Genomic DNA, 16,990 nt, shown 5'->3' with positions numbered 1-16,990 from the left:
CTGAGCTAAATTTCAAATGTCATCGAAAAGGGTCTGAATACTTATGTCAATGTGATATTTCAGCTTTTTCTTTAAATAAATTTGCAAAACTTTCTAAAATCCTGTTTTCTCTTTGTCATTATTGGGTATTGAGTGCAGATTGATGAGGGAAAAAATGAATTTAAACGATTTTAGCATAAGGCTGCAACATAACAAAATGTGAAAAAAGTGAAGGGGTCCGAATACTTTCTGAATGCACTGTATATATATATATATATATATACTAGCTTTGCTCGGCTCGAGCATCCTTACTGAGGAACGGGCTTGTTTTAGCTGAGGATAATGATTGTACCTAAGTTGCTGTGTTGTCATGATTTACACCAATCATAATACAAACAATTATTTTGCACAAATGTATTTGTTGTGTTTGTGATATCACATTTTTATAAGCAATTTTGGTTGAATGTTTTTTTTTCAAGAAAGAACCCCTCAGCACATACATAGGGGAGGGGTAGGTGCAGACTGGAAGTTTGGGACGATTACACCTCACCACCACGTAATTCAAAACACCTCACCACCAAGTAATTCAAAACACCTCACCACCAAGTAATTCAAAACACCTCACAGCCGTAAAACACGTAATAAAAACACCTCACCACCAAGTAATTTAAACACCTCACAGCCGTAAAACACGTAATAAAAACACCTCACAGCCACGAAATTACAAACACATCACCACCACGTCATTTAAAAACACCTCACCACCAAGTAATTTAAAACAGCTCATCACCAACTAATTCAAAACACCTCACCACCACGTAATTATAAATACCTCACCACCACGTAATTAAAAACACCTCACCACCACGTATTTCAAAACACCTCACCACCATGTGATTTAAAAACACCTCACCACCACGTAATTAAAAACACCTCACCACCACGTAATTATAAATACCTCACCACCACGTAATTAAAAACACCTCACCACCACGTATTTCAAAACACCTCACCACCACATAATTCAAAATACCTCACCACAACGTGATTCAAAACCACCACCACGTTATTAAAAACACTTCACAACCACGGAAACAAAAGTTTGAGGGAGTCGTTAAGTGACAACAGACACTGACTGCCCAGATGTGTAGATATATAGAAAAATGACTGCACCCGAGTTGCCGTTTTGTCATGGTTTAAACCAATCATAATTCAAAAAATTATTTTGCACAAATGTATTTGTAATATACGTGATATCATATTTTCTAAACAATTGAAGTTGAAAAAAAAAAATTCCCGAAAAAATACCCCCCAAAAAAAAGAAAATCGAAATTTTTCAAAAAAAATACCCTTAGGACATACCAATTGGAGAAATATGTGCATACCAGAAGTTTGGTACGATTTCACAGAAGTTTGAGAAAGTAGTTCAGTGACAAGACAACACAAGACGAGACGTGACAACACAACACAAGACAACACAGACACAGCACAGATATATGCATTCAGTCACGTGAAAAAGTAAGTACACCCCAGGTAAAGTTTTGACTTTTTCAACATATTTCAACATACAGCTATTTGATCTTCATTTCAACAATATTGATAGATAAAGGTGATATAATATAACAAATATCATGAAAACATTTACATTTTATAGTCCATTGTATAATTTAAATAAACATAAATGCAAATTTCGCATGTGGAAAAAGTAAGTACACCCCGACATTATCACTACTTCAAATACCTAAAATTAATATCAGGTGCACCAGCTCAGGTGCAAATGATTAGAACATCGTTAGAGAGGATCTTGGAGGAACCTGTCTTATTTAAACCTCACACATTTAGTTTGGTTTGCTCTTTGTTGTTGAAGTGTGCGGCGTCACCATGCCTAGATCAAAAGAGCTCGCTGAGGCCTTCAGAAAGAAGGTTATAGATGCCTACGAGTCTGGGAAGGGATTTAAAAAGATCTCCAAACAATTTGAAATCAATCATTCGACTGTCCGGAAGATCATCTACAAGTGGAGAAGATTCCAAACAACTGCCAACTTGCTCAGGCCAGTGCCGCCCCAGCAAGTTCAGCCCGAGAGCAGACCACAAGATGCTGAAAGCAGTCTCTAAGAACCCCAGAATGTTATCACCAGACCTACAGGTAGCTCTTGCCACTGTTGATGTCAAAGTGCACGAGTCTACCATTAGAAAGAGGCTGCACAAATTTGATCTACATGGGAGGTGTACCAGGGGGAAACCTTTGCTGTCCAGAAAGAACATCAGGGCAAGACTAAAGTTTGCCAATGAACACTTAGGCAAAGACCAGCACTTCTGGAACAATGTGCTCTGGACAGATGAGTCAAAGGTCGAGCTATTTGGCCACAGTACCAGAAGACATGTTTGGCGAAAACCAAAGACAGCATTTGACCACAAGAACATGATACCAACTGTAAAGCATGGTGGTGGAAATATTATGGTTTGGGGGCAGGTTTGCTGTATCAGGGCCTGGGCAGCTCACCACCATGGAATCCACTATGAATTCTTCATTGTACCAGAGGGTGCTTGAGGATAATGTGAGGCCATCTGTCGGGAAGTTGAAGCTCAACCGAAGGTTGACCTTGCACCATGACAATGACCCTAAACATACCAGTAAATCCACCAAGGAATGGCTGAAAAGAAAGAAATGGAGGGTTCTGGAATGGCCAAGTCAAAGCCCGGATCTAAATCCCATCGAGATGTTGTGGGGGGATTTGAAACGGGCTGTGCATGCAAGAAACCCCTCAAACATCGCACAGCTGAAAGAATTCTGCATGGAGGAGTGAGCAAAAATTTCTCCTAGTCAATGTCAGAGACTGGTAGACAGTTATAAGAAACGCCTACTTGAGGTTGTTTCTGCCAAAGGGGGCAATACCACCTATTAGAGCCAAGGGTGTACTTCCTTTTTCCACATGCGAAATTTGCATTTATGTTTATTTAAATTATACAATGGACTACAAAATGTAAATGTTTCCTGATATTTGTTATATTATATCACCTTTATCTATCAATATTGTTGAAATGAAGATCAAATAGCTGTATGTTGAAATATGTTGAAAAAGTCTAAACTTTACATGGGGTGTACTTACTTTTTCACATGACTGTATATATATATATATATGTATGTATATATATATATATATATATATATATATATATTTTTTTTTTTTTTTTTTTTTATATATATATATATATATATATATATATATATATATATATATATATATATGTATATATGTATGTGTATAGATATGTATGTGTATAGATATGTTTGTGTATAGATATGTATGTGTATAGATATGTATGTGTATAGATATGTATGTGTATAGATATGTTTGTGTATCGATATGTATGTGTATAGATATGTATGTGTATAGATATGTATGTGTATCGATATGTATGTGTATAGATATGTATGTGTATAGATATGTATGTGTATAGATATGTATGTGTATATACAGACTTGGCATTTAATATGGAATATATATTTTTTCTTGACTTGGGTTTACTTTCTTAACTCAATATATCAATGTCTCTCCGAAAAGATCGACTGGACAACCCTCCCATCTACTTTCTCAACAATCCTCTCCAAGAAGTTCTGTCGCTCAAGCTTTTGGGTCTCACTATCTGCCATGATTTTTCTTGGGAAAACCACATTTCCAAGGTGGCCTCCAAAGCCATCCGTCATGCGAAGTCCTTCCTCGGCACACCTGAGCTCCTCACCACATACAAGGCTTTCATCCGCAGCTCAATGGAATACTGTTCTCCCCTATGGGCCGGTGCTCCTGCCTCACACCTAGCTCGGCTTCACGCTGTTGAAACCAAAGCTTTCAGAATTATTGGAATCTCCCACGATGAAGCTATCTCTGAGGGCCTTTCACTCACTCACCGCAGGCAGGTAGGTGGTCTTTCTGTCTTCTACCGACTCCTCTCCAGCCTTGCACCCCCAGCTCTCTCTGTGCTCTGTCCCCCAAATATTCCGACAGGTCGCACAAGATCTGCCAGCAACCCTCTGATGGTTAAACTGCCGAAATCCCGGCTCTCTGCTCACCTTCACTCTTTCATTCCTCTTTTCTCCCGCCTCTGGAACAAACTCCCTCACTCCCTTCAATCCCACTCCTCCCTCCAGGTCTTTAAAACAGCTGTCACCACCATCTCTTATCTTCCCCCATCCAAAACCTTGATCTTTTCTACCCCCACTAATTCACCCCAGATCCACCTTGTTTGAAATTCCAACTTCTTTCCTGGAAGTCCTGGCAGTGTCCATATGTTTTATACCTCTCCCACCCCCCCCCCCCTTCCCATGCCCCCCCCAAATCCCTCGCCCTCTCTCAGATCTCTCCATGTCTCCATGTCTCTCGGTTCCTCCTCTCAAATGTTGTGTTTGTGTCCTTCCCCCTCTCTCCCCATCTTGTCTACCGCTCCCGATGTTATATGTTTTATGTGTCGGTTTGTCTTTCTGTGTGATTAATGTTCGCTCTTTCACGAGCCTCGATCTTGTATCCAAAAAAAAAAAAAAAAAATCTGGTGAGTTTCTTTTACACTTTGGTGATTTATTTGTTAAAAGAACCATATCACTGATTGTCTGTCGCAGCAAGAAGTCAACAACAGGATTATATCACAGGTGGCGTGGCAAAATGTACGGACAGGTGCATTTGACGATTGGCTTCACAGTCGGGTATACAAGGGTTGTTGCGTTCTGTATTAGTGGAAAACAACTGCTGCACGTCTACAAAAGTTATTGCCGCTTCCTCTGGAGATGGTCCGTCAACTCGGCAATGCTGTTTGTCATGGAGTGGTGGCTTTACGAAATTACGGCATGAAACAGCGTGCTATTGCTCGGCAGTATGGCATCACTCAAGGTCAGGCTTCAAAGATCCTGAAACGAAATGCTCAGAGGGGTGTCCCTACTCCAATACGGAGGCCAGGACGTCCCCGCAGAACCACAAGGAGGGATGATCGCCAGCTGCACCGGTTCGTCCACAATGGCCGTACCAAGTCAGCTAATCGGCTTAGGGCTGAGTGCCAGCAACTGACAAATGTGCCTGTATCCAGAAGGCTAGTCAACCAACGACTGGTTCAAGCAGGCTATCGTGGCAGGCGTCCCCTGAGAAAGCCACGCCTGACCAGACAACACTGCCAGCGCCGATTGCAGTGGGCCAGAGAGCAACATCAATGGCAGCCAGGACACTGGAATCATGTGATCTTCAGTGACGAGTCTAGATTTCTGGTCTATCGTCAAGATGGCCACGTCCGAGTGCGCAGACAAGTGCATGAAGCCTACAACAAAGATTGTATAGTGCCAAGAGTCCAAGCTGGAGGTGGTGGGGTGACCGTTTGGGCTGCTTTTCATGCAGGGGGCAAAACTGACCTGGTTGTTCTGAATGGAAACCTGAACCAGTTCAAGTACAGGGGCATTCTGGAAGAAACATTGCTTCCATTTGCTCGTGCAGCCTTTCGAGGAAACTTTGTCTTCCAAGATGACAATGCACGGCCTCATCGTGCTCGCATGATCCAACACTTTCTTGCTGACCGTGGTGTAGAGCATATGGAGTGGCCTGCCATGTCCCCGGATATGAATCCGATAGAGAACTTGTGGGCAGAATTAACGCGTCAAATCGACCACTTGGACCAGCAGCCGACCTCTGTGCGTGAATTGCAGCAGGCTATTGTCACTGCATGGCAAGAGATTCCTGTCCAAACCTTGGCAAATCTCGTGAACAGCATGCCTCAACGTGTCCGTGCTCTCCTGAATGCTCGTGGGGGTTACACGAAGTACTGAACTGTAATTTTACTGTCGGTAATCCCAGTCGTAATTTAACTTTTGTTTTTGTTTAAAAAATTCTTGGCTAATGTGCAAAATAAAGAGATACTTCTGGAAAACGTACAGAAGTTTAACACAGTACTGTCCATGAATCGAGTTCGATATCAGTTTACATCACTTTCAAGGATCAATTTATTTGTTTCGAAATGTCAAATGTGGTTTTTGTTTCCTTTAAAGGTCACATTAACAAAATCTAGAATAATTTCAACATAATTCCAATGAACTTTTGGTTCTAAGACATCTTGAAAAGTAAGTTCACCCCCACAAAAAAAAATTCCATATTAAATGCCAAGTCTGTATGTATAGGTCTGATTCGACTGTCGTGATAGGGAATCTACCCTGTAATAAGTTCTGTGTTTTGGGCGGTTTGTCGGGATAAGAGTATACCTGTGAACATACAAGGATGTTCGGGTGTTAAATAGTGTAGGGACTAAGAGAAACCCCTGTGTGTCAGACCTGGAAATCATTCCTATGTCCCTCATGGCAACGCACTCCTATAAACACTTAGATAGGTCCTTAATGCGCAACAGTAATTAAATTCCCTTCCCATACAAAGACTGTGGGAAAACAGGCAGAAAGCCAGGATGGGGCGCCGCCGATGGGGCCGCAGCCAGCCACACCACCAGCTGGCCCAGCAACCAGCCTCGTGGCAAGGCTGGGAGCCACGCCCAGGAGGACTGTTGACTGGGCAGGGAGAGGGGCGAGCAATACCAGTGTGGGAGGCACTCAGCCAATGAGAGGGCACCAGCAAAACAGAACATTGGAGGAGAGTCGACGAAGGTGACAAAAGGGCGCGCCACACGACATTTTGTCTCTCTCCTTTGGCTCTCTGGCTCTTGGTTCTTTGCTGGTCTCTAGGCGCTGCACAACATATTTTGCTCTCTGCGCTTCTCTTCTTCGTGCTGACGGTTCGCTCTTGGTGTGGAGTGGTGCTTGGAGTGGTCCTTCTCGGTGCTTGCAGAGCTTGGACTCGTGCTCGGCCCTTCGCGGTGCTGTTGGTGCAGGGAGGGAGTGTTGGTGCTGAGCGGGCGGGACCTCGTGGTGTGCAGCGGAGCGAGTCACATCGGGGCCTGGCGAAGCGTGCGAGCGGACGAAGGGTTTCTTCGCGCCGGAGCTTGGAGCCGCATGTGGAGAAGACGACAAACAGATAAGGACGCACCACATTTCCCCGAACATAACAAACGTTTTCTTCTCCTTAATTCATTTTCCCTTGTCCGTGTCCGAAATCTGTGAGTGGGGACGTCCCAATTAGGCCATCTATTTACCGGCGCGTGATTTTCCTGTCCCGCTATTCATTGTAAAATAAACCCTTGTATTATTTTTCTGTATATATATCTGAACGCAGTTTTCCGTGTGGTTTATTTAATTTGCAGCGGCATTGGAGATGCCCCGGGAACAGGTAAGACTGCAGGGATCTCACGCTGCCCCTCCATCTCGCGCAATTTTGTAAAGCTTTCTGGCTTTGAGTCCGCCATTGAGTTTTCGCCTCGACAGCTAAGGCCTTCGCAATCGGCTGCCGTGACCGTCTGATTTTCATCAAAGGCGGCCACATGACAATATATATATGTATATATATATATATATATATATATATAAATATATATATTATATATATATATATATATATATATACGTATATATATATATATATATATATATATATACTGTATATATATATATATATATATATATATATATATACACACATACATACAATATATAGCATTGTGTACATTGACTTTGTAAAGAATACAAATGTAAGCACAGGGGCAATACCAAATACCAGATGAAATTTATATATTTATGAAAGTGGCGAAATGTTTGTGGTGTCCTTCATTGCTTTTTTCTGAATTATGTGACTAAGCCGTTTAAATATGACATATTCTAATTGCATAATGGATCCATACCACCCTAACTTAAATCCTGTTGAGTTCCACTCACTATCCCTCTGAAGCCTTGTGACTTGCAATCGCTGTTATTTCCCATTTTTCTGGCCAACAACTATCATACTTTACCTTATGTTCAATGGAGCAGAGCAGATCACTGATGGAGGTTAACTTCGAAACAAGGTCTTCAAGCTCAGCACCAGACTGTGAGAATGAAGGAAGGAATTGAGGAAGAGCAGAAACAGGAATAAAGCAAAAAATATATGGAGAGAGAGAATAAAAGGTTAATATCTGTGGAAACTTTTCAACGTTGATAATACCTGTCTATTTACATACTAATCTTGTGAAGACAAAATTGATAAGACAAATGCAGTAATATTATTATTTATATTATTATTAGTATTATAAACCAAAGTAGTTTTTTACAAATATTAATAAGGCAGAGAATTGCTTTGCAATACATGTCCCCTACCCTACAGGTCCCAGTGAATGTTCTTGGACCAAGCAAAAAGGCCATAACTCCGTGAAAAGATGGTGAAACGCTCCGGAACTCAAACTTGCTCTGTAACTTATCATTATAAAGCCATGTACCAAGTTTCAGTTGAATATCTTAAAGGGTATGGGAAAAAATGCAGAAAATAACAGGTGGGACGGACGGACAGATGGAGAGTAAATCTACAGTCCTCTCCGAGTAAGAGACTAATAACCTGTGAACTTGATCCAGACTAAGAAGTGCTTAGTAATTATAAATTATGAAATTTGAAATAAACGTTCTCATTTTCATCAAAAACGTAGAATTTGGTTAATTTTGTGACCTCCTGGTATGTTTTGTTTTTTCACTTTTACAACAATAACGTGGCTGGGAAAACATCTCATGGAATGCCGCAAAATTATATAGGCCTACCAAAGCGCAAAGCTGCATCACAATCATCACGTGATGCACGAATTTCACACCAAACGCAAATCTACCAAAATAAAACTCACCTTAGTACTTGGCTCTGTCTATCAAAAACATACCACAATTGGTTGATTTTAAAAAAACTTTCTTAAGGCCTGATAAACTACTACCTACTGCTGCTGTATCTATCATCGGAGTGGATTGTCAGCGATAACAGGCAGGTGCATCAGCATGGAGCGTCAAACTATCATGTTGAAGGATTATTTTAACATGCTTCAAAATGACACAATAATAGTATCAATAATTTTCTCATCTATAATCCTCCCGGTTTGTAATTCAATTTTCATCCGATTTGAATCCACAAGGGACCAACCGCTCATGAGAGCCCCAGATATGCTACCAAATGAGAAACATCCTGCTACACAATGATATAATTTTCAACAAAATTATACTTGCTGACATCTCCTCAGCTTTTCTAACTTGGTTTACTCAGCTGCAATCATCTGTAATGTCGAAGCACAGTGCACAATTTCAAAGCATTTCAGTATGGTACATTATTGTAGTATAGTCTATGGTGTTGGCTTAGCGGTTAGGGTGCCGGCTTGGGATCCTAGGATCCTGGATTCGAATCCTGGTCGATCGCTGAATTAACGCCAGGGGGGTTGACTCAGCCTAGCCTGACAGCTGTCATCCTTCCGAGGTCGGCAAATTGAGTACCAGCTTGCTGGGATGAATGATCACGATGTGTACCCCGATTTAGAATAGGTACACCGTATCCCTGCGCATCGTAAGAGCGTGACCAAGGGTTGGTGTCAGGAAGGGCATCCGGCCATAAAAACATTGCCTCAAACAGGGAACCATGATTGTCATGGGGCCTGCAAGGCTAACCCCCGCTCTAGCGGGGAAAATGGCCTTAAAACGATCATTAATTCATTCATATTCAGTCTACACTCTACAACTTTATATTTGGATACTCGAGCATAGACGACGCAGAAAGCCGGTTCCATCATTACCCATTAAATAGTAATTCTAGATTATAATTATTTTTGAGAGAACTAGAGAGTTCATAGAACACATAACACATTACCCCGAGCTGTCTTGAGAAACAAGGACATGGGCGGAGCCTACGAGCGGCCAATTAGATTCGTTGTAATGACGTTAAATGCTGCAATATTTTGTCCAAGTACTGCTGAACAGAAGGGTTTTGAAAGTGTCAAAAGGTGATTTTTTTTACAGTGTCCAAGTTTATGATTCAATTGAAATAAAATAAAGATTTTGAAGGTCGTGGAAAAAGAATTTCTGGAAGTGTACACCGTGTCTTCTATACCACCTTATCAGTCTCTCCCTGAATGGGGATGCAAGACTTTTGCAACGCGCGTGTGTTTGTGTTCATGTGTGTGTGTGTGTGTGTGTGTGTGTGTGTGTGTGTGTGTGTGTGTGTGTGTGTGTGTCTATATATTTTCGTTTTAAAAATGGTTTTCTCTGCAACCGCTTGTCTGATCGATGCAAAACTTTAAACATAGGGGTAACTCCCCATGGAGAATATTTTGTTTCTAATGCTGGTCACAGGGTCACATCATAGGTCACATGGTATAGCAGCCATATCGGATTAAAGGAAAATAAATTGGACATCGCAGTTTCTTTCTCCAAAAAGAAACGAAAAAAATGGAAACTTGGCATATGTCTTCAACTCCCCATGGGATATACAGGGTGATAACGATATAATCAGTGAAGTGGTATTCCAGCCATAATTGGTCGAATTTAAATTCATATCAGAAAAATCTGAAACTTCATATATTTGATATATGACCCGATGTGAGGGAAGAATTAAATTTATGACATTCATAAATCATAACCCATGCCAATAAACTATGTGACGTATTAGGGTGCATGGATGATACAGGTATATGGGCCATAATAGCAGTGGGCCATTATATTAGCGTGTTCAGGTAACGATGATATTTTTGTTCAGAATGAACGTATGAGGTGAGACTATGCGCTCTACGAGTGCAGTTCTACCCTAACACATTATATTAGTTCTTCGTGTCTTTTGTTTGTGTCTCTTATGACATCCTTAAAAACAGAAACTTTCCTGTTTGGAATGATTTACAATTTTGCTTTACTATCAGATAGGCAGACAGTTAAATAAATTATCTCACTTTAATGATCTCACTGCTCTGCGCATGCGCAATCGGGACAGAATCAGGAACAAAATACTGCTAAACTACAGGTTCGTTTTCTGATTCGTGTTCAAAATATAACATTCAATTGAAATTAACTGGTTCCTCGATCATAAACTGACATTTGTAGACAGAAGGACAGACAGACAGAGTGGACCAAATTGCTTAACCACGCTTTTCGCTTCGCATGCGTGGGGTAATAATATATTGGATTTGTTTTATCAACTATGTACGCATACAGCATAAAGCGTATATTAGCGAGTTTAAGCGTATATATCCGGCACCCTAGCAAAATTCCAAAATTACTCCCGCTTCAGTCTATCAACAAGCCTGCGCAGCCGGTTCGTGATAGACTTGGGCCAAAAACGTTTTCCCATTGACCCCACAAGAAGGTGGAATAAACGGGACCATTAAATAAGTAATACCAATAAGCATGTTAGTTTATTTTTTAAACAAGGATCTAGGCTCATGGTGGAGATGTATGACAAAGGATAAGCAGGTTTACAAACTACCAAAGGGTATGGGGATGGATATACAACATGAGGAGGAATAATGCAAAAACGAGCATCAATGGCCCGAACAGGAACAATGAGGAAAAAAATCAGCGAATGTAGTGTTAGTAGTAGTAGTATAAGTAGTAGTAGGAGTAGTAGTAGTTGTCGTATATATGTAGTACTGTACTTCGTGTACATTAATTGATTTGTACTGAATATTTTTGTATATAGTGTTGAGGCTCATGGAGAAGCTAGAAAACAGACAAAATTGAAAACAAAATTGAAAATAATATTAGAAAGAGAGATGGAGGGTTGGGGAATACACTAATAGCAGGATTGAGGGACAAAATAGAGAGAAAGAAGGGATCTGAGGAAGAATAAGGGCAAGGGGAGAACAAATAGGGTAAACAAGATGGAGACAGCCACAAACTCTCAATCACAAAAGTCCCTTGTATATGATGTTCTCATCATAGGTGTTCTCATTTGGTAATGTATACGAATTAAACAAAAATTGGACAAAGAAAGCAGAGCCCACCTGCGCTCTTTTATGCAAGCAAGGAGATCTAGGAGCCTCGCACGCTCTCTGAAGACACTCGAGTAGTTTCAGGAACATCTCTGCTTCACTGCACACAATTAGCCACATGGAGTCCAGCACAGTAAGGAAAATGGACACTTCACTTCCCTTTCCAATTATGATGGTACAGGTACAAAAGTAAAACACCCAAAGGTAGATTCTGAAAAAAAGTCACATACATGTGAAAGCATCTTTTTAGGGTCTGATATATGAATAATGGCCACTGGGAGGCTGTCTAAACACTTCCCATCATGTGGGATGCACGCTTGAGTTGAGAAAATTCAAGATAATTGCAGTTTTTAAAAATTATTTGTATGTACAGTTTCAAATGTGCAATAATTTATATAATATATTTCATATAACTTGAGATGTTTCAGCAATGAAGAGAAAATAGAATTCTGTCCAATCACTGGAATGTGGGAAACGAAGGAAGAACGAACTCAACACTGTTAGGAATTGAGCGGGGCCCATGGGGTCATTGTTGCCTTTGTGAAGAAGACTTAGTACAGTTTATTTGTCCTGCCAGTGGCAAAAGACCTGATAAAGGAGCAGGTTATGTGACTGCCAAAGGTCTTGAGAAAAATTTAACATTGTGACGCTCTTACTAATAATAACAAGGCAGGTGTTGGCTTAACTGCTGAGGTGGCTGCTTTAAGATCTTAGGGTCTTGAGTTTGGGCCCATGTCAAAATAACAATTACTGTACTGATAATACCAGGTTAAACTGCTTGGATGGATTTCAGCAGATGCTTTCAGAGCGGTGTGTTAAATCTCAAGTCCTGGAGGAACGGTCGAGTACCGTATGATAGAATTGGAACTGAAGAGGCATGGAGATATATTTCTGGAAAAACAAGACACAATTGAGTTGTAGGGGGTCCACGTGCTACGCCCTCACTGTTTTCAAGAGAACTAACCTCTATCCCCTTCCCAAACTCTGCCCCCCCCCCCCAAATGGGGCCTACACTATCCTTGAAAAGTTTGGTAACGGTCAATTAAAACGGTCAAATAGATTGCCCTTCCCCTTATTCCAACTCCCCTTTAAATCTCAAAATCTATTAATGCCAGCAACTTCATTTTTAATCATTATGCCCCCATGGGGCCTATACTATCCCGACCAAATTTTGTGTTTAAATTATAAAATGTAATATAATTTTTTCATCATAAACCCCTAGAAACCCATCATACCAGCTCCCATTATACCAGCCACGTTTGGCAGCATTTCGGCCTGTCGGGCTGATGTGAATAGTCGGAACCTGATACAGAGAACCACAATCCTCTCAAAAATTACTACCCCCCCCCCCCCCTATTTTACTCCTCATTATGGGTGCTAAATTTGGTTGTGATCAAATATGCCATTACATTCCTCCTCCACGCCAAAATTGTCAGAATTGTGTTTGTGTTCAGCTTTATCTGATGCGCGACTGGTTTGCAGCCACGACTCACGTGGACCAACAATTCTAGTCAGATACATTGGATACATCAGAACAAACATTAAATACCGGGTCATATTTCAACAGATTGTCCACTTAGTGAAAACGTTTTGACTAAAATGACGATAAAAAATTAGAATGGCACTCTTCAACATCATGACGTCGACCGCTACGCCTCCACCCACATTATTACATCATTCAAATACTTGTACCAAGTTTGATTTAAATCCATTCAGCTGTTCTCAAGTTATCACATTTTCACCTGACATGACCTCTGACCTTTGACCTCTTGATGGCAAAATCTAATCAGGTTCATCTTTGCATCATCATAATTACATACTTATACTAAGTCTGGTCAAAATCCCATTACTGGTTCACAAGTTAGCTTTGCAGTTACAGATTTTTTTTACCTAACGGGACCTTTGACCTCTTACTCCAAAATCTAATCAGGTTCATCTTTGCATTATTATACAAACTTGCACCAAAAAACCCTTCATACCTCCAGCGACATTCGGCCTCACTTACCATGTGTCGGTGCAGTTACTCTACAATTGGTGATGATAAACTCGTGGCTCGACTCAGTAAAACAGATATGGTTACAAATTGATGCTAAATACTGGTACCAGCAAAATACCAACAAGCTTGATTGGATAGTTTATATAATTATTTAATACAAACCCCAGGCTCCATATGCTATTTTAATATTGTTGGGTTCGGCGAGTCAAGGAGCGTGTCCTCTTCACTCAAGTCTTTCATGACCCTTGATAGGGTGCCTGGCGAAAAATTGTGTACTCTTCCCAAAAATGTTTTGGGAAAAATTCCAAAAAAGACACCATGTATTTAATGTCCACCTACATAATGCTATCAGATAGGATACCCAGCTTAATGTCCATTCTAGGGACGGCACACTTTGCGAGGCAACACTCTGCCAGTGAAGCCCCAACGACAGTTTAAAGTTGGGGTTGGATTTTGAATCACCCCCTGGCGAGATAGCTCAAATAAGATCTTTATACCTCTGGACCATCCTCTCAAGGAGCCACAGCCACACTGGTAGTAGATGGAGCCACAGCCACACTGGTAGTAGATGGAGCCACAGCCACACTGGTAGTAGATGAAGCCACAGCCACACTGGTACTAGATGGAACTGGAGCCACAGCCACACTGGTAGTAGATGGAGCCACAGCCACACTTCTTTGGTCAGGAATGGTTGGCGCTTGGGGGACAGCACTCACTCCCTGACCCTAGAGTCCCTGACCCTGTACATACAGAGTCCTGACATGACGTGTCCTGGTCACGTGGGCTGTGTACGCCATTTTGTTTAATTTAACCACGAATCGATGGAAACAAAATGGCTTCTAATTGCAAGTTGTTGCAACTCTATATATAGGGACTCTGCCGGTGGGTGACGTGTCACTTCCTCAGCCGGAAGAGGGGTAAAGCTTTGACTTTGCATAAATAAAGAACTCATACTGCTCACTCATTCTTCAATTAAATGATTAATTTATGTGCTTGCAAGTTCCAAATTCCTGCCTCAATATACAGCATCCTGTGACATGGTAGCTAGAAAACTGTCTACAGAAACTGCTGTGACAGTACTGATGCATTGGAGAGAAAGAGAGTAAGGTCATGGGTGCATGGAAGACAATTCAGGGGAAGCTATTTTTCATGTATGCTTCCAGAATGTAAAGGAGGAAGCAGGAAGGGACGTATATCATTGTAGTTACAGCAGTGAATCAATCACAAGGAACCTTTCTCATGACTCCAAGGTTTAACCGCTCATTCACTTCTCGCTCTCAAAAAAGAACCTATTTTCAATTGGCATTGCTAAACTCCTCTTTTGAATGTTGATATATTGAAATAGAAAAGAAAACTCCACCAACATCAATACGAATGCTCATGTCAATTGACAACTTGTTCCCTCTAACAGCATCAACCTTGAAAGAAGAAATTAATACGGTGCATCACCACATCATTGCATCACCACATCATTGCATCATTAGTGGTGGAAATGGAGTCCGACACTTCGGGGGTAACAATGACAAATCAAGAACATTTCCTCGACAATCATGAAACCAGAAGCTTCCATTCTTCCACAGACAGTTGCAGTGTGCAGAAGCTTCCATTCAGCAGCCACAGGAATATAATCGATACCATTGAGGGCAATGTAATAAGGCTTTATCTACTGCACCAGTGAGTCTCTCTCTTTGACCCTTTACTTGAGGCTATGTCACCTGCTGTAACATGAAAACGAAAAATCATTAAGAGACTATCAAAACTTTCTCTTTGTGTCAGATGTACAACTTTCAACAGTTACAAAAACTACTTCAGATGAGTATTTGAAAGACTCTTATTTGTCCATTAGAATTGGAACATAAGAAACAATGTTCTTCAGTAACCTCCACAGAAACCTTTCACAGTATTTCATATCCCTTAATCAGCAGCCAGATAATGAACTGGCCCGCAGATCAAATCTGAACTTATCACTGCACTTGAGGAAATTGTAGTCACTTTCTGTCAAAATCATACGCAGGTCATCCAACACTGTCAAGTCAAGGTCAATTGATCATTTCCAAGAACAATAGCCCTAGACCATGTAATCAAATGCCTTTGAACCTATCCTTAGGGTAGCTCAGTATCACATTATCTATTTCAAATGGCAATTGTAAAATTTGACAATAAAATGCATTAAACCATTTCTTCAGTGTATATATCTGTATTCTTGTGATGGATAGTTTTTTCATAATAAATTGGTAATTCTTGACTGTAGTAGATATACTTAGAAAAATCATAGCATGAAACATTTTTGACCCAAAAAGCAGAAATGAATTGCATAAGGCTGATATATGTATATTTATAATTTATACAGCGTCATGTCATAGGGTCAGGGTGCTTCTTTGTTTAATTTAATATTCCTGACTGCAAACCTCCTAACTTCTGATGAGCAGGGCAGAGACAATGTGTTCGCGTGGCAGGCGACACTTGTTGCTAACAAGTTGTGCAGCAATGGCTGGTGTGGGACTCAATCTGTGTCTTGCTTCCTCGTCAAGTTAGGGGTTCGATCTGTATATATATATATATATATATATATATATATATATATATATATATATATATATATATATATATATATATATACAGTCACGTGAAAAAGTAAGTACACCCCATGTAAAGTTTTGACTTTTTCAACATATTTCAACATATAGCTATTTGATCTTCATTTCAACAATATTGATAGATAAAGGTGATATAATATAACAAATATCATGAAACATTTACATTTTGTAGTCCATTGTATAATTTAAATAAACATAAATGCAAATTTCGCATGTGGAAAAAGTAAGTACACCCCAACATTTATCACTACTTCAAATACCTAAAATTAGAATCAGGTGCACCAGCTCAGGTGCAAATGATTAGAACATCGTTAGAGAGGATCTTGGAGGAACCTGTCTTATTTAAACCTCAGACATTTACTTGGGTTTGCTCTTTGTTGTTGAAGTGTGCGGCGTCACCATGCCAAGATCAAAAGAGCTCTCCGAGGCCTTCAGAAAGAAGGTTATAGATGCCTACGAGTCTGGGAAAGGATTTAAATAGATCTCCAAACAATTTGAAATCAATCATTCGACTGTCTGGAAGATCATCTACAAGTGGAGAAGATTCCAAACAACTGCCAACTTGTTCAGGCCAGGCCGCCCCAGCATTTCA

General features: G+C 40.6%; 1 protein-coding gene across 2 annotated transcripts in view; it reads right to left on the bottom strand.

Annotated features, from left to right (window-relative positions):
• LOC137432869 (phosphatidylinositol 3,4,5-trisphosphate 5-phosphatase 2A) overlaps positions 1–16,990 on the bottom strand; it is a 185,117-nt gene that overhangs the window by 110,339 nt on the left and 57,788 nt on the right. For both annotated transcript variants that reach the window (XM_068125143.2, XM_068125150.2), the window contains exons 6-7: positions 11,818–11,905; positions 7,840–7,914 (exon numbers count right to left, since the gene is read on the bottom strand). In XM_068125143.2, the coding sequence (XP_067981244.2) occupies positions 7,840–7,914; positions 11,818–11,905 (163 nt within the window). The remainder of the gene's footprint in view (positions 1–7,839; positions 7,915–11,817; positions 11,906–16,990) is intronic.

Source organism: Myxine glutinosa, chromosome 1 (genome assembly GCF_964187855.1).
Source record: "Myxine glutinosa chromosome 1, kmMyxGlut1.1, whole genome shotgun sequence".
NCBI lineage: Eukaryota > Metazoa > Chordata > Myxini > Myxiniformes > Myxinidae > Myxine > Myxine glutinosa.
The sequence above is the reverse complement of the archived record's forward strand: the minus strand, read 5'-3'. Positions and strand labels throughout refer to the sequence as shown.